The 15,944-nt window shown below is 39.1% G+C and overlaps 1 protein-coding gene across 18 annotated transcripts in view; it reads left to right on the plus strand.

Annotated features, from left to right (window-relative positions):
* Positions 1–15,944, plus strand: part of ATXN2 (ataxin 2) — a 156,965-nt gene that overhangs the window by 88,566 nt on the left and 52,455 nt on the right. For 17 of the 18 annotated variants that reach the window (XM_030939945.1, XM_030939935.1, XM_030939938.1 and 14 more), the window contains 4 exons: positions 783–965; positions 3,427–3,624; positions 4,012–4,119; positions 4,390–4,460. In XM_030939945.1, coding sequence (XP_030795805.1) covers positions 783–965; positions 3,427–3,624; positions 4,012–4,119; positions 4,390–4,460 — 560 coding nt within the window. The remainder of the gene's footprint in view (positions 1–782; positions 966–3,426; positions 3,625–4,011; positions 4,120–4,389; positions 4,461–15,944) is intronic. The other variant, XM_030939943.1, reaches the window with a different exon arrangement.

Below are 15,944 nucleotides of genomic sequence, written 5' to 3' on the forward strand. Positions count from 1 at the left end.
TGGCATGGCAGAATCAATAATGCAGAATTTTGACAATTCATGTAGTACTGATTTCTTCCCCAAATGTCAGTTATATTGGTCATCTATTAATAGACTAATAGAAGTCATCTCCTTAATAGAATTTTCAGCTCACAGCCTGCTAAGCCTAAGAAACTGCTTACAGGTTACTGTTACTGCTTACTGTTTTAAGCCTAGTTTTAAAATTGATGATCATGATAGAAGAGATAAATAACCTAAAATTTTAGAGAAATTTAAGAAGGGTATGTACACATATTTTAGTAGTATCGAGTGTATAGGGATTAATAGTCTTCTGTTTAAATTTTTTTTTTTCTAATTTTAGAAGTAATGTAGAAAATTCGGGGTGGGGAAAGGTAAAATATATGGAAAGTTAAAAATATTTTATCATGTAGTCATAATTTCTAGTAACCTATTTCTTTACAAATAAGATATAGTTGAAACAGATTGCTACAGTTATTTTAAGAGTTGACATCTTATTGTTGATTTCTTACCACCAACTTCATCCCTCCCTTTCTTTAAAAATAAAGGGAAATAATAAAATTTATTTACAAAACTTTATGGCATTCCACAAAATAATTCTGAAAGAATTAGTATGGCCAAAAAATATGTAGGGTTTTTTTTTTCTTTCTATTTTTAACCAAGGAAAAACTGTAGAGTGAGTGAGAGTGTGTGTGTGCATGTGTGTGTGGATGGGTGTATTTAGCAGAAAAGTAGTACTGATGAACATCATGGCATTTATGTGATGTTCACTGTTTCTTCCTTAGGGCCTCCAAGGATGTCCCCAAAGGCCCAGCGACATCCTCGAAATCACAGAGTTTCTGCTGGGAGGGGTTCCATATCCAGTGGCCTAGAGTTTGTATCCCACAACCCACCCAGTGAAGCAGCTACTCCTCCAGTAGCAAGGACCAGTCCCTCGGGGGGAACGTGGTCATCAGTGGTCAGTGGGGGTAGGTAACACTTGGGCATAATGACGGTACTCATTTTGTCATTACACTAGATGTAAAGAGGGCTGAGCTACAACTCTGTTTGAGGAAGTGTAAGTATATATATATTAAAAATAGTAGAATCACCAGGAATTGGGAAACCCATATTTTTATTCTGGGCTCTGCCACTTATTCATCATATATTAAAGCAAGTCAGACATTCATTCTGAAGTTGAGATTTCTCAGTGAGTAAAGTGTTAATAATTTTTGCCTAGTCTACATTATGGGGTTGTGATGAGATTCTTGTAAGGTTCATAAATATGGATATATTATAAAACTATGAAGTTTTGTAAAGTACCTCTCGAATACAAGGCAAACACAGTATGTAACACTATTTGTAGGGATCGTATTTCCTTTTTAGCAGCTTTGTTTATCAGTACATTCTGTAAACATTTATTTTTGGCTTACATTGTAGTGTGTTTCTATAGCACCTGTATAGGGCACTAATTCCCAACTATATTTCCATTATAAGGAATATCAAATACAAATGAAGTGTCCAAGTTTTATCTGTGATTAGCATAAGGAATATGCTGACACCAGCTATAAAAGTATAAAAATTAGGCTGGGTGCGGTGGCTCACGCCTGTAATCCCAGCACTTTGGGAGGCTGAGGCGGGCGGATCACAAGGTCAGGAGATCGAGACCATCCTGGCTAACACGGTGAAACCCTGTCTCTACTAAAAGTACAAAAAAATTAGCCAGGCGTGGTGGCGGGTGCCTGTAGTCCCAGCCACTCTGGAGGCTGAGGCAGGAGAATGGCGTGAACTTGGGAAGCGGAGCTTGCAGTGAGCCAAGGTTGCACCACTGCACTTCAGCCTGGACGACAGAGTAAGACTCCATCTCAAAAAAAAAAAAAAAAGTATAAAAATTAGACGTTGACATGATTTTACAATAAGGCTGACTGCTTTTGCTACTTTGCCAATCAATCCTTAGTGCTTTATTCCCATAACTGTGGTGAGCAAGAGCTTAAAAAAACAAAACAAAACAAAAAAACTTAGTCTATTTAATCAGTCCGTAGAACCTTTAAAAGAAACAAGATCGACCAGGTGCGGTGGTTCATGCCTGTAATCCCAGCACTTTGGGAGGCTGAGGTAGGTGGATCACTTGAGGTCAGGAGTTCGAGACTGGCCTGACCAACATGGTGAAACCCCACCTCTACTAAAAATACAAAATTAGCCAAGTGTGGTGGCTACTCAGGAGGCTGAGGCAGGAGAATCGTTTGAACCCAGGAGGTGGAGGTTGCATGAGCCAGCATCGCACCGTTGCACTCCAGTCTGGGTGACAAGAGGGAAACTCCATCTCAAAAAAAAAAGAAAAAAGAAGCAAGATCTTCAAGCCTAAAGGAAAACAAAAACAAAGCAAAACCCAGCTGTTAAATCTGTTTTTAGTTGATATACATTTCTGCTCAGCTTCATGTGATGTACATTCATATAATTGTACCATAAATTCCTTTGTACTTTTTATTTTCTTCTTTGGTCTTCAGTTATCTTAAGACTACCAAGAAAACAAAAATTTTAAAAATGGGCTACAGAGCGAGACTCCATTTAAAAAAAAAAATCTGCTTCAACTATTCCATTAATCTTTAGACATTACTTAGATGGTTTCTGGAAATGAATTTTGAGAATAACATGATTAGAAGTGAAAGAGTATAAGCATAGTTTTGGAGATACACTCAGAATAGCATTATAGATTTGCTCTTTTTACTAATTGGAAAAATGGCAGTTGTTGAAGAGTAGTTTTCTTCTGTGACACTTGTGACTTACAAAAAAAAAAACACTAAAATGAAGTAATCAAACTATTTTCTCTAAACCTTTGAATCTGATCTCTGCAGATAGGTTTATAATGGTATATGAAACCTATTAGATACATACTTGAAAGTCGTATGAGATACAAACCCTGTTTTTATTATCTTCCCCTTTTGACTAACTTGGGTCTCGAGTTTCCTTGATTACTGCACAGTGAACCTTGATGTTGCTATAAAGAATGTATAGAGCTAGGCGTGGTGGCTCATGCCTGTAATCCCAGCACTCTGAGAGGCCAAGGTAAGCAGATCACCTGAGGTCAGGAGTTTGAGACCAGCCTGGCCAGCATGATGAAACTCCGTCTTTACTAAAAATACAAAAAATTAGCTGGATATGGTGGCGAGTACCTGTAATCCCAGCTACGCCAGAGGCTGAGGCAGGAGAAGCACTTGTTAACATTTAGTTAGGAGAGAAAATCATACTTAATGTATTAGTAATTGTTTTTCTTCAGATACTTGTGGTTTTGATTGCCAGCAAATTCCTAACATTTTGGAAAAGAAAACAGTAATGGGATAAAGGAAAAGGGCTAGAGAGGACTGTTTTACCCAGGTCGTAAGAGAAGCCTCTTTGAGGAAGTAACATTTGAACTGAGAATGTAATAAATAAATTTTCCCTTTCTTCTAGTTCCAAGATTATCCCCTAAAACTCATAGACCCAGGTCTCCTAGACAGAACAGTATTGGAAATACCCCCAGTGGGCCAGTTCTTGCTTCTCCCCAAGCTGGTATTATTCCAACTGAAGCTGTTGCCATGCCTATTCCAGCTGCATCTCCTACGCCTGCTAGTCCTGCATCGAACAGAGCTGTTACCCCTTCTAGTGAGGGTATGTAACAAAGGGCTTCTAGATCCATAATCTCAGCTGTGAAATTGAATGTTAGAGGGTAACATTATATGAAAAAATTCTAGCTTATTTTTATTCACAGACAAGTATTTTTAATGCACATTTAAAAGTTTATGTAAATTTTGATGATGTTTAATACTACTAATTTAATATAATGTCTGTGTTAGAAAGGTTAACATTCCTGGGTGTCAAATACCTACGTAAATAAAATTATTGGTGTTTCATATGACATCTGCAAAGGAAAAAAGCGTCTATTTAAATGAAAGCATTCTTTTCCAAAAACATAGGAAATCAAAATTATTGTTGTGTTTTCTTGTTTTACTTTTCTAACTTCTAACTCTGAATTTTTTTTTTTTTAATGTTTTCTAGCTAAAGATTCCAGGCTTCAAGATCAAAGGCAGAACTCTCCTGCAGGGAATAAAGAAAATATTAAGCCCAATGAAACACCAACTAGCTTCTCAAAGGCTGAAAACAAAGGTTAGAGTTTAAAGAGTCATTAGGCTTAACTGTAGAAATAGGAAGGAGTGTGTCTAATTTCATGCCTATACGGAATATTTTTGTTCAACATTTTTTCTTACTATTGTGATAGATAAATGTATTGCTTGACAAATTCCAAAATCCAAATTTAATATTTGAAATTATTTTTTGATCTTATATCTTATTCTAATTTCTATCATCTCATACTAAAAAGAATGCAGTGTTAAAGTTTAAAAATAAACCTGTGTCTAACAGTTCTTAATTTTATAGGTATATCACCAATTGTTTCTGAACATAGAAAACAGATTGATGATTTAAAGAAATTTAAGAATGATTTTAGGGTAAGTGTTGTCCTGACTGATTAATTTGAGTTTTAAAAAATAAACGTTACTAAAGATTTATCATCTATTTATAGAAATACATTATGTATACAATCAGAAACATCAAACCATATATGTAGAAAGCAGAACATTCTTAAAGTGGTCTTCCCTATCCTTTAAGTGGGATAACTAAAATCATGAGATTTGGTAACTAATATGTAGGTATCAAATGAGAGTATAGCCCTGACATTTGAAATCACCATAGCACAACTTAGTATTTGATGGTCATTTGATTACTTTGTTCAATGAAGCTAGATATTAGTAGAGCAAGGCCAAGTCATTAATAATCTAGTGTGGTAAATTGAAGATGTACTGGACTCTGATGTTCTGAAGTAGTTGGAGATTTGTACTTTGTACACAAATATATTATGTCAAAATCTTTCTGTAACATTATTTCTCTATCTTAGGACAGGCTTTGCTTACCATCTCTCCTTGATTGTCATTTCATTCTTTTGCACATTATATATATATATACTATAGATATCAAGGTAGATTTTGAGACCAACCAAGAAATCTTCTGGAAAGTTAACTTCTTAGAAAGGTAAATCTAATTACCAGCCTTTTAAAGAAAGGAGCTGAATTAAAGGATGAGTGAATCAAAGGCAAAGGCAGCCTTTCCTCAGCCTGTGTTTTAGCTTTCTAAATGTTAATAATAGCTTCATTCTTGATTTATTGGTAACATTCAAAATACTACTTATTATTTAATACTTTAGCACATGTATGTATTCAGCTTTAATGCTATTAACAGTTGTTAACTTAAATTTTAATTTGTTGACTGGGCATGGTGGCTCACGCCTGTAATCCCAGCACTTTGGGAGGCCAAGGTGGGCCAGATCACCTAAGGTCAGGAGTTCGAGACCAGCCTGGCCAACATGGTGAAACCCTGTCTTGACCAAAAATAGAAAAATTAGCTTGGCATGGTGGCGGGCACCTGTAATCCCAGCTACTCAGGAGGCTGAGGCAGGAGAATCACTTGAACCCAGGAGACAGAGGTTGCAATGAGCCGAGATCACGCCACTCTACTCCATCCTGGGCGACAGCAAGACTTCGTCTCAAAAAAAAAAAAAAAAAAAAAAGGCGTTTCAATTTGTTAAACAATAGTTAATGCATACACATGATACAAAGAATATTGAATATGATCATGTGCCCACTACCCAGCTTAGTAAGTTAAGCATTCTAACACAGGTACTCCTGTTATGTATTTGCCGCTCCTCAACTGCTTCCCCCTCTTCCCAAAGGAAGGGTTTCTTTTCTGTGCAGTTGTTTATATTTACACTGCATATGAATATATCTGTGAGCAATAGATGATATTTTTGCATAGTCTTAAATTTGCTATAAATGATGTCTTGCTGTAGGTATTCTTCCCCATTTGAGTTTTTTCCTCAGCATTATTTTTTTAACATCATTCAGCCCCCTCTTATACTACACTTGGATTGAATTTAATACCTCATGAAGAAAAAACATTTTTACTTTGAAGCATGTGAATTAGCATGTTTTTGTAACAGCTTTATTGAAATATAATTTACATATATAAATCAACCATTTAAAGTGTATAAATCAGTGGTTTTTAATATATTCACAATTATATTGTACAACCATCTCCTCAGTTGATTTTAAAACATACTCTTCACCCCCAAAAGAAACCCCATGCCCAGTTTAGCAGTTGTTCCACACTGGCCTCCAGCCCTTCTCTTTCCCTTACTCCCATCCCTGAGCAACCATTAATCTACTTTCTGTCTCTATGGATGGGCTTATTTGGGACAAATTTCCACTTCATACAAATGAAATAATAAAATATATGGTTTTCATGACTGGCTTCTTTCTTTTTTTTTTTTTTTTTTTTTTTTTTTTTTTTTTTTTTTTTTTTTGAGACGGAGTCTCGCTCTGTCTCCCCGGCTGAGTGCAGTGGCCGGATCTCAGCTCACTGCAAGCTCCGCCTCCCGGGTTTACGCCATTCTCCTGCCTCAGCCTCCCGAGTAGCTGGGACTACAGGCGCCCGCCACCTCGCCCGGCTAGTTTTTTGTATTTTTTGGTAGAGACGGGGTTTCACCGGGTTAGCCAGGATGGTCTTGATCTCCTGACCTCGTGATCCGCCCGTCTCGGCCTCCCAAAGTGCTGGGATTACAGGCTTGAGCCACCGCGCCCGGCCCATGACTGGCTTCTTTCACTTGGGGTAGTGTTATAAAGGTTCATCCATGTTGGAGCATGTTTTAGTACTTCATTTCTTTTTTTTTACTAATATTCCATGATATGGATAATACCACATTTTGTTTATCCATTCATCAGTTTGTAGCTATTTGTGGTGTTCTCACTATTTGACTATTCTGAATAACGCTGCCACGAACATGAGTGTGCAGTTTTTTTCTTGTCCTATGTTTTCATTTCTTTTGTGTACCTACCTAGGAGTTGAATTGCTGGGTCATATGGCAACAGTGTTTAACCTTTTGAGGAACTACCAAGCTATTTGCCGAGACATCTGCACTATTTTACATTCCCACCAGCAGGGTATGAGGGTTTCTGTTTCTCCACATCCTTGCTAACACTTATTGTCATGTCTTTTTTGATTATAGTGATCCTTGTGGGTGTGAAGTGTTACCTCATTGTGGCTTTAATGTGCAGTTCTTTCATGGCTAATGATGTTGAACATCTTTTGTGTTTATTGGCCATTTATGTATCTTCTTTGGATTGCTGTCTGTTCAGATCTTTAGCCCATTTTAAAAATTGAGTTGTCTTTTTATTATTGGGTTGTAGGAGTTCTTTATATATTCTGTGTACAAGTCCCTGTTAGATACGTGGTTTGCAAATGTTTTCTCCTATTCTGTTGGTTGTCTTTTTACTTTTTCATCCCTTGAAGCACAAAAATTTTTAATTTTGATGAAGTCCAATTTCTCTGATTTTGTTGTTACTTACGCTTTTGGTGTCATATCTAAGAAAACACTGTCTAGTCAGTCATTAAGGTTTATTACTCTTCTGGGTTTTTTTAAGAATTACATTTAGAGGTGTGATCCATTTTGAACAACTTTTTTTTTCTTTTGACACAGAGTCTCGCTCTTTTGCTTAGGCTGGAGGGCAGTGGTGCAGTCTTGGCTCACAGCAGCCTCAGCCTCCTGGGCTTAAGTGAGTAGCTGGTACTACAGGTGTGCACCGCCACACATCGCTATTAATAACTTTTGTATTTTTATTGCAGAGACAGAATTCTACCACGTTGCCCAGGCTGGTCTCAAACACTTGGATGCAAGTGACCCGCCCACCTCAGCCTCCCAAAGTGAAAAATTGCTTTCACTTTGCACTGCAGACTCGCACTGAATTCTTTCTTGTGCAAGATCCAAGAGCCTTCTCTTGGGGTCTGGATCAGGATCCCTTTCCTGTAACAATATTATTAGAATAACGTTTGATTTTTTTTTTAAAGTGAAATTGTTACTAAAAAATTTGAAAAAGGAAAGTTCATAGGAGAGTGACTTGGTGCTCAGCCCATTTTGAGCAGTTATTTAATATAGTATAAAGTGGGGTTCAAATTCATTTTTTATATTAATTTTTTATTTCTAATTGACACATAACCATACATTTATAACCATTTTTACTCTATAGAGTCCAGATTCATTCTTCTGCATGTAGGTATTAGTTGTCCCAGCACCATCTGTTAAAAAGACTATTCTTGGCCAGGCACGGTGGCTCTCAATGCCTATAATCCCAGCACTTTGGGCGTCCCAAACAAGGAGTTCTAAACCAGTCTGACCAACATGGTGAAACCCCATCTCTACTAAAAATACAAAAGTTACCTGGGCGTGGTGGCGCACACCTGTATTCCCACTACTCTAGTGACTGAGGCAGGAGATTCACTTGAACCTGGGAGGTAGAGGTTGCAGTGAGCTGCGATCATGCACTCCAGCCTGGGCAACAGAGTGAGACTCCATCTCAAAAAAAAAGACGACTTTTCTTTCCTTCATTGAATTACCTTCACATGCTTGTTGAAAGTCTGTTGACTACAAATGTGAAAGTTTATTACTGGACTCTGAATTGTCCTCCACTGAATCTCTATGTCTTATCCTTATAACAGTACCATACTGTCTTGATTAGAGTTACTGTATTTTAAAAGGCTATACTTTTTCAGTTAGCAGAAAACATTTTAGCTATCATCACAACTGTCTGTAAACCTTCATTAATGCTTGACTTAAATTCCAAGAAGGAGCAACATAAAAGTCTATCTCTTTGGGAGTTTTAGTCTTACTACCTTTAGGAGCCTGAATAACCAAATGTATTATTTAGCCTCTTACTAATAACTCCTTGATCCGTAGGGGCATACCAAGAAGAAAAGAAATGGTTTTTTTTTTTTTTTTTTTTTTTTTGAGACGGAGTCTTGCTCTGTCACCCGGGCTGGAGTGCAGTGGCCGGATCTCAGCTCACTGCAAGCTCCGCCTCCCGGGTTCACGCTATTCTCCTACCTCATTCTCCCGAGTAGCTGGGACTACAGGCGCCCACCACCTCGCCCGGCTAGTTTTTTGTATTTTTAGTAGAGACGGGGTTTCACCGTGTTAGCCAGGATGGTCTCGATCTCCTGACCTCGTGATCCGCCCGTCTCGGCCTCCCAAAGTGCTGGGATTACAGGCTTGAGCCACCGCGCCCGGCCAAAAGAAATGGTTTTTAAAAAATGAGAGTGGGCCGGGCGTGGTGGCTCATGCCTGTAATCCCAATACTTTGGGAGGCCGAGGCAGGTGGATCACTTGAGGTCAGGAGTTTGAGACCAGCCTAGCTAACATGGCAAAACCCTGTCTCTACTAAAAATATAAAAATTAGCCGGGCATGGTGACACATGCCTGTAATCTCAGCTACTCAGGAGGCTAAGGCAGGAGAATCACTTGAATCCAGGAGGTGGAGGTTGCAGTGATCCGAGGTTGCATTACTGGGTTACAGAGCGAGAATCTGTCTCAAAAAAAAAGAGAGTGGGGAAAAAAAAAGGTATGCCGGAACTTAAATTATAATTAAAAAAAAAAGTGAACTTTATAATTGTTCTCATCAGATAATACAATGTTATTCTCTTATGTTTTATTGCGTACCAGATGCTGTTCTTCGTGCTTGTATGTTAAATCTTTTATTGTCTAACATTTCTTTCAAGCAAGTTCTGTTTGTATCTGCACTGTGTGTATTAGGCAGCTTGGGCAAAGAAAAGTTAAGTAATTTGCCCAAACTCATGTGTCTAGTAAATAACAGGCCTGGCCATCTGGTGTTTAAGCTTCTAGCAGTGCTTTGAATAGTAACTAATGCATAGTGTATGCCTCATTGTTCAATCAGTGATTCATTAGAGCTAACTTCATGACGTGCTCATAGCCCCAAACTGCATTTGTTCACAAATATCTGTAGTCTTTCATTGAGGCAGAAATAGGAATACCTTGTGTGTTTGTTGTTCCTTTCCTTGTGAGTCATATGCAGGGTACAGATAGCTTTATTTGTGTGAGAATTGCTAGTAATTTTATCTGTTTTGGGTTAATATTTTGGGTTTTAGAGGTAAATGGACGTAGGTTTGAATGTTGGCCTCTATACATCATGTGCGTAACATTGTGGCATGCTATCTACTTCCCCAAGCCAAAATGGGTTAGTTTTAGAACCTGCTTCATAGTGTTTCTGTGAGAGCTCAATGAGATACTGCCTTTATAAAGCGTTTAGCATAGTGCCTAGCACATGGTATGTATTCAATACATGTTCATTCTTACTAGCAAAATATAGATGACCCAATCTTGTCATCTATATGACATAAGAATTTCACTTTTCTGCTGGGCACGATGGCTCACTCCTGTAATCCCAGCACTTTGGGAGGCTGAGGTGGATGGATCAACTGAGATCAGGAGTTCGAGACCAGCCTGGCCAACATGGTGAAACCCCATCTCTACTAAAAATACAGAAAATTAGTCAGGCGTGGTGGCAGGTGCCTGTAATCCCAGCTACTTGCGAAGCTGAGGCAGGAGAAACGCTTGAACCCAGGAGGTGGAGGTTACAGTGAGTTAAGATCGTGCCGCTGTACTCCAGCCTGGGCAATAAGAGTGAAACTCTTTCTCAAAATAAATAAATAAAGTAACTTCAGTTTTCCATTAGGTTTAGTATAGTGCAGAGAGGAAATACAGCAGAATGCTGTATTCCATATGTAGCAATATAGCATTATAACAATATATTCCAATATAGCAGAGTGCTATATTCAAATACCAAATAGTGGACTTGCTATTTGTAAGATGGCAATAATAATATCTACATCAAATAGGGCCGTTGTAAAGACTAAATGAATAAGTCTGTAACTAGTTTAGAACACTGTCTGGCCAGATGTAGTGGCTCATGCGTGAATATTAGCACTTTGGGAGGCTGAGACAGGTGGATATCTTGAGCTCAGGCATTAAAGACCAGCCTGGATAACATGGTAAAACCCTATTTCTACAAAAAAGTACACACATTAGCCAGGTGTGGTGGCACATGCCAATAGTACCAGCTACTCAGGAGGCTGAGGTGGGAGAATGGATTGGATTGCAGTGAGGTGAGCTTGCACCACTGTGCTCGTCTGTGCAACGGAGCCACACTCTGTCTGAAAGAAAAAAAGTGTCCATCTTTTTTTCTTTCAGTGAAAAAAAGTAAGAATGCAGATGTGTTTGACATTATAAGAAATGCAGATGTGTTTGACATTATAAGAAAAAGCAACACCAAAAGTCTAATTTTTGCCTTCACTCAAGGACCCTTATGATAATTAAACTCCGAAGTCCTTGGCAATATATATGTAGTTGGTCTATTATGTGGATAGTCTCTACCGAAGATTTTTGTGAACAAATGAAAGTTTAAGCAGTAAGTCCCTACATTGTGACTTACATTGCCAGTGTGCCCACATAAATGCCCTGTCAACATTTGCCCTCAGCCACTTGTCTCTTTTTTTTTTTTTTTTTTTTTGAGACGGAGTCTCGCTCTGTCTCCCGGGCTGAGTGCAGTGGCCGGATCTCAGCTCACTGCAAGCTCCGCCTCCCGGGTTTACGCCATTCTCCTGCCTCAGCCTCCCGAGTAGCTGGGACTACAGGCGCCCGCCACCTCGCCCGGCTAGTTTTTTGTATTTTTTAGTAGAGACGGGGTTTCACCGGGTTAGCCAGGATGGTCTTGATCTCCTGACCTCGTGATCCGCCCGTCTCGGCCTCCCAAAGTGCTGGGATTACAGGCTTGAGCCACCGCGCCCGGCCAGCCACTTGTCTCTTTAGCTATGTTGGTAATGCAGTAAAGCTTGAGATGGGCCTGAGTTGCATAAAGCTGTTTGCCATGACACCAAGAGCCTTGGTAATGAAACCATTGAAATTGATTTGCTCCAATTTTCAGGCAACCTTTTTGGCTGTGTAGGTTTCTCTTTAGTTTGCTTCTCACCACCTGGGGCTGTGGCTTAGGTCCGTTGTCCTAACCTGTGGCTTGGGTTCTGTTTTTGTTGCTTGTACTTGCTCCCCCTTTTCTTCAGCCATTCCTGTTTTCTTTCTTTTTTAGAGGATGCCATGTTAAATCATCTTCAGCCAGTGATAGCATTTATTTTTTCTGGTCTGCAGACTTAAAAACCTCATCATTTATTTCGCTAATATCTTTGTCTTCTGTTCTTTTTGGTGGTCCTTGGTTTTGCAGTCTACTTTAAAGGTTTTTATTTTTATAGTTTTATGGGTACATAGTAGACATATTATTCATGGGGTCTGTGAGATATTTTGATAAAGGCATACAATGTGTAGTAATCACATTAGGGTAAATGGAGTATCCATCACCATCATCATTCATCATTTCTTTGTGTAATGAACGTTGCAGTTTTACTCCCTCAGTTATTCTAAAAAGTACAACAAACTAATGCTGACTGTAATCACCCTGCTTTGCTGTCAAATACTAGATCTTACTCATTCTTTATTTAACTTTTTAAATTTTAAAATTATTTAATTTATTTATTTTAGACGGAGTCTCACTCTGTCACCAGGCTGGAGTGCAGTGGCACAATTTCGGATCACTGCAGCCTCCGCCTCCAGGGTTCAGGTGATTCTCCTGCCTCAGCCTCCTGAGTAGCTGGGACTACAGGCACATGCCACCACGCCCAGCTAAGTTTTGTATTTTTAGTAGAAACAGGGTTTCACTATGTGGGCTGGAATGTTCTCGATCTCTTGACCTTGTGATCCGGCCACCACAGCCTTCCAAAGTGCTGGGATTACAGGCGTGAGCCATCACGCCCAGCCTTTAAAATTCTTTTAAATCATTGTAATATCTTTTTCATTTCTACCTCCAGTCCTGCAAAGTTCTTATTCATTCTTTCTAAATTTTGTTTGTACCCACTAATCACCTCATTTCCCTCCCCCTCCCCACTACCCTTCCCAACTTCTGGTAACCATTCTACTATCTCCATGTGTTCAATTGTTTTTTTAGTGCCCGCAAATGAGTAAGAATAGGCAAAGTTTATCTTTCTGTCCCTGGCTTATTTTACTTAACATAATGTCCTCCAGTGCCATCTACATTGTTGCAAATGACAGGATCTCATTCTTTTTTATGGCTGAATGGTAATCTATTATGTATATATACCACATTTTCTTTCTCCGTTTGTCTGTCGACGAACACAGAGATTGATTCTAAATCTTGGCTGTTGTGTATATAGTGCTGTAGTAAACATGGGAGTGCAGATATTCCTTCAATAAACTGATTTCCTTTCTGAATATATACATGGCAGTGCAATTGCTGGATCATATGGTAGCTCTATTTTTGGTTTTTTGATGAATTTCCATACTGTTCTCCATAGTGGTTGTACCAATTTACATGTCTACCAACAGTGTGTGAAGGTTCCCCTTGATCCACATCCTCACTAGCATTCATTATTTCCTGTCTTTTGGATAAAAGCCATTTTAACCAGGGTGAGATGATATCTTGTTGTAGTTTTAATTTCCATTTTTCTGATGATCAGTAGTGTTGAATACCTTTCATATACCTGTTTGCCATTCATAAATAATGATGAGGTCTTGCTCTTTGGCCCAGGCTGGTCTCGAACTACCGGGCTCAAGCAATCCTCCCACCTTTGCCTCCCAAAATGCTAAAATTATAAGTGTGAGCCACTGTACCTGGCCTTGTATGTCTTCCTTTTTTTTTTTTTTTTTTTTTGAGACAGAGTCTCACTTTTTGCCCTTTGTTGACCAGGCTGGAGTGCAATGATGTGATCGTGGCTCACTGCACCCTCCACCTCCCGGGTTCAAGAAATTCTCCCGGCTGGGCGCGGTGGCTCAAGCCTGTAATCCCAGCACTTTGGGAGGCCGAGATGGGCGGGTCACGAGGTCAGGAGATCGAGACCATCCTGGCTAACATGGTGAAACCCCGTCTCTACTAAAAAATACAAAAAAAAAAACTAGCCGGGCGAGGTGGTGGGCGCCTGTAGTCCCAGCTACTCGGGAGGCTGAGGCAAGAGAATGGCGTAAACCCGGGAGGCGGAGCTTGCAGTGAACTGAGATCCGGCCACTGCACTCCAGCCCGGGCGACAGAGCGAGACTCCGCCTCAAAAAAAAAAAAAAGGAAATTCTCCTGCCTCCCGACACCATGCCCGCCTAATTTTTGTATTTTTAGTAGAGATGGGGTTTCTCCATGTTGGCCAGGCTGGGCTCGAACTCCTAACCTCAGGTGATTTACCTGCCTCAGCCTCCCAAAGTGCTAGGATTACAGGCGTGAGCCCCTGCGCCCGGCCTGTATGTCTTCTTTTGAGAAATGTCTATTCAGATCTTTTGCCCATTTTTAATTGAGTTATTAAAATTTTCCCTATGAGTTGCTTGAGCGCCTTTTATATTCTGGTTATTAATCCCTTGTCAGATAAGTAGTTTGCAAATATTTTCTCCCATTCTGTGGGTTGTCTCTTCACTTTGTTGATGGTTTCCTTTGCTGTGCAGCTTTTTAACTTGATGTGATCCCATTTGTCCATCTTTGCTTTGGTTGCCTATACTTTTGGGGTATTACTCAAGAAATCTTTGCCCAGAGCAATGTCCCTGGGAGTTTAATGTTTTCTTTTAGTGGTTTCATAGTTTGAGGTCTTAGATTTAAATCTTTAATCCATTTTGATTTGATTTTTTTTAATATGGTGGGACACAGGGGTCTAATTTCATTCTTCTGCATGTGGATATCCAGTTTTCCCAGCACCATTTATTGAAGAGACTGTCCTTTCCCCAGTGTATGTTCATGGCGTCTTTGTGGGAAACGAGTTCACTTAGACGTATGGATTTATTTCTGAGTTCTCTATTCGGTTCCATTGATCTGTGTATCTTTTTTTATTCCAGTACCGTGCCGTTTTTGTTGTAATAATTTGAAGTCAGATAATGATTCCTCCAGTTTTGTTCATTTTGCTCAGTATGGCTTTTGCTATTCTGTGTCTTGTGGTTCCCTGCACATTTTGGAATCATTTTTTCTACTTCTGTGAGGAATGTCATTGGTATTTTGATGGGATTGCACTGAATCTGTAGATTGCTTTGAGTATTGTGAACGTTTTAGCAATACTAATTCTTCTAATCCATAAACATGGAATCTCCATGTTTTCTGTGTGTCATCTTCAATTTCAATGTTTTAAAGTTTTCATTGTAGAGATCTTTTACTCATTTGGTTAAGTTTATTCCTAGGTATTTTATTATATTTATAGCTGTTGTAAATGGGATTGCTTTTAAAATTTTTTTCAGATTGTTTGCTGTTAAATATAAAAATGCTCCTGATTTTTGTATGTTGATTTTTATATCCTGCAACTTTACTGAATTTGTCAGTTATAATAGGTTTTTCTTTTTTGGAGTCTATGTTTTTCCAAATGTAAAGTCATATTATCTGCAAACAAGGATAATTTGACTTATTCCATTTCAGTGTGGATGCTTTTTATTTCTTTTGTGTGATTGCTCTAGTTAGGACTTCCAGTATTATGTTGAATAACAATGGTGAAAGTGGGCATCCTTCTCTTCTTCCAGATCTTAGAGGAAAGCCCTTCAGTTTTTCCCTGTTCAGTATGGTACTAGTTACGGGTCTGTTATATATGGCTTTTATTTTTATTTTGTTGAGGCATATTTCTTCTATACCCAGTTCTTTGAGAGTTTTTTTTTTTTTTTTTTTTTTTTTTTTGAGGCTCTGTCACCCAGCTGGAGTGTAGTGGTGTAATCTCGGCTTACTGCAAGCTCTGCCTCCTGGGTTCACTCCGTTCTCCTGCCTCAGCCTCCTGAGTAGCTGGGACTACAGGTGCCCTCCAACATGCCTGGCTAATTTTTTGTATTTTTAGTAGAGACGGGGTTTCACCCTGTTAGCCAGGATGGTCTTGATCTCCTGACCTCATGATCTGCCCGTCTTAGCCTCCCAAAGTGCTGGGATTACAGGCGTGAGCCACCACACCCAGCCGAGGGTTTTAATCATAAGGGGATGTTGCTTTTTGTTGCTTTTTATGTGATATAAATTATATATTTATATCAT

This window comes from Rhinopithecus roxellana, chromosome 10 (genome assembly GCF_007565055.1).
Source record: "Rhinopithecus roxellana isolate Shanxi Qingling chromosome 10, ASM756505v1, whole genome shotgun sequence".
NCBI classification, from domain to species: domain Eukaryota; kingdom Metazoa; phylum Chordata; class Mammalia; order Primates; family Cercopithecidae; genus Rhinopithecus; species Rhinopithecus roxellana.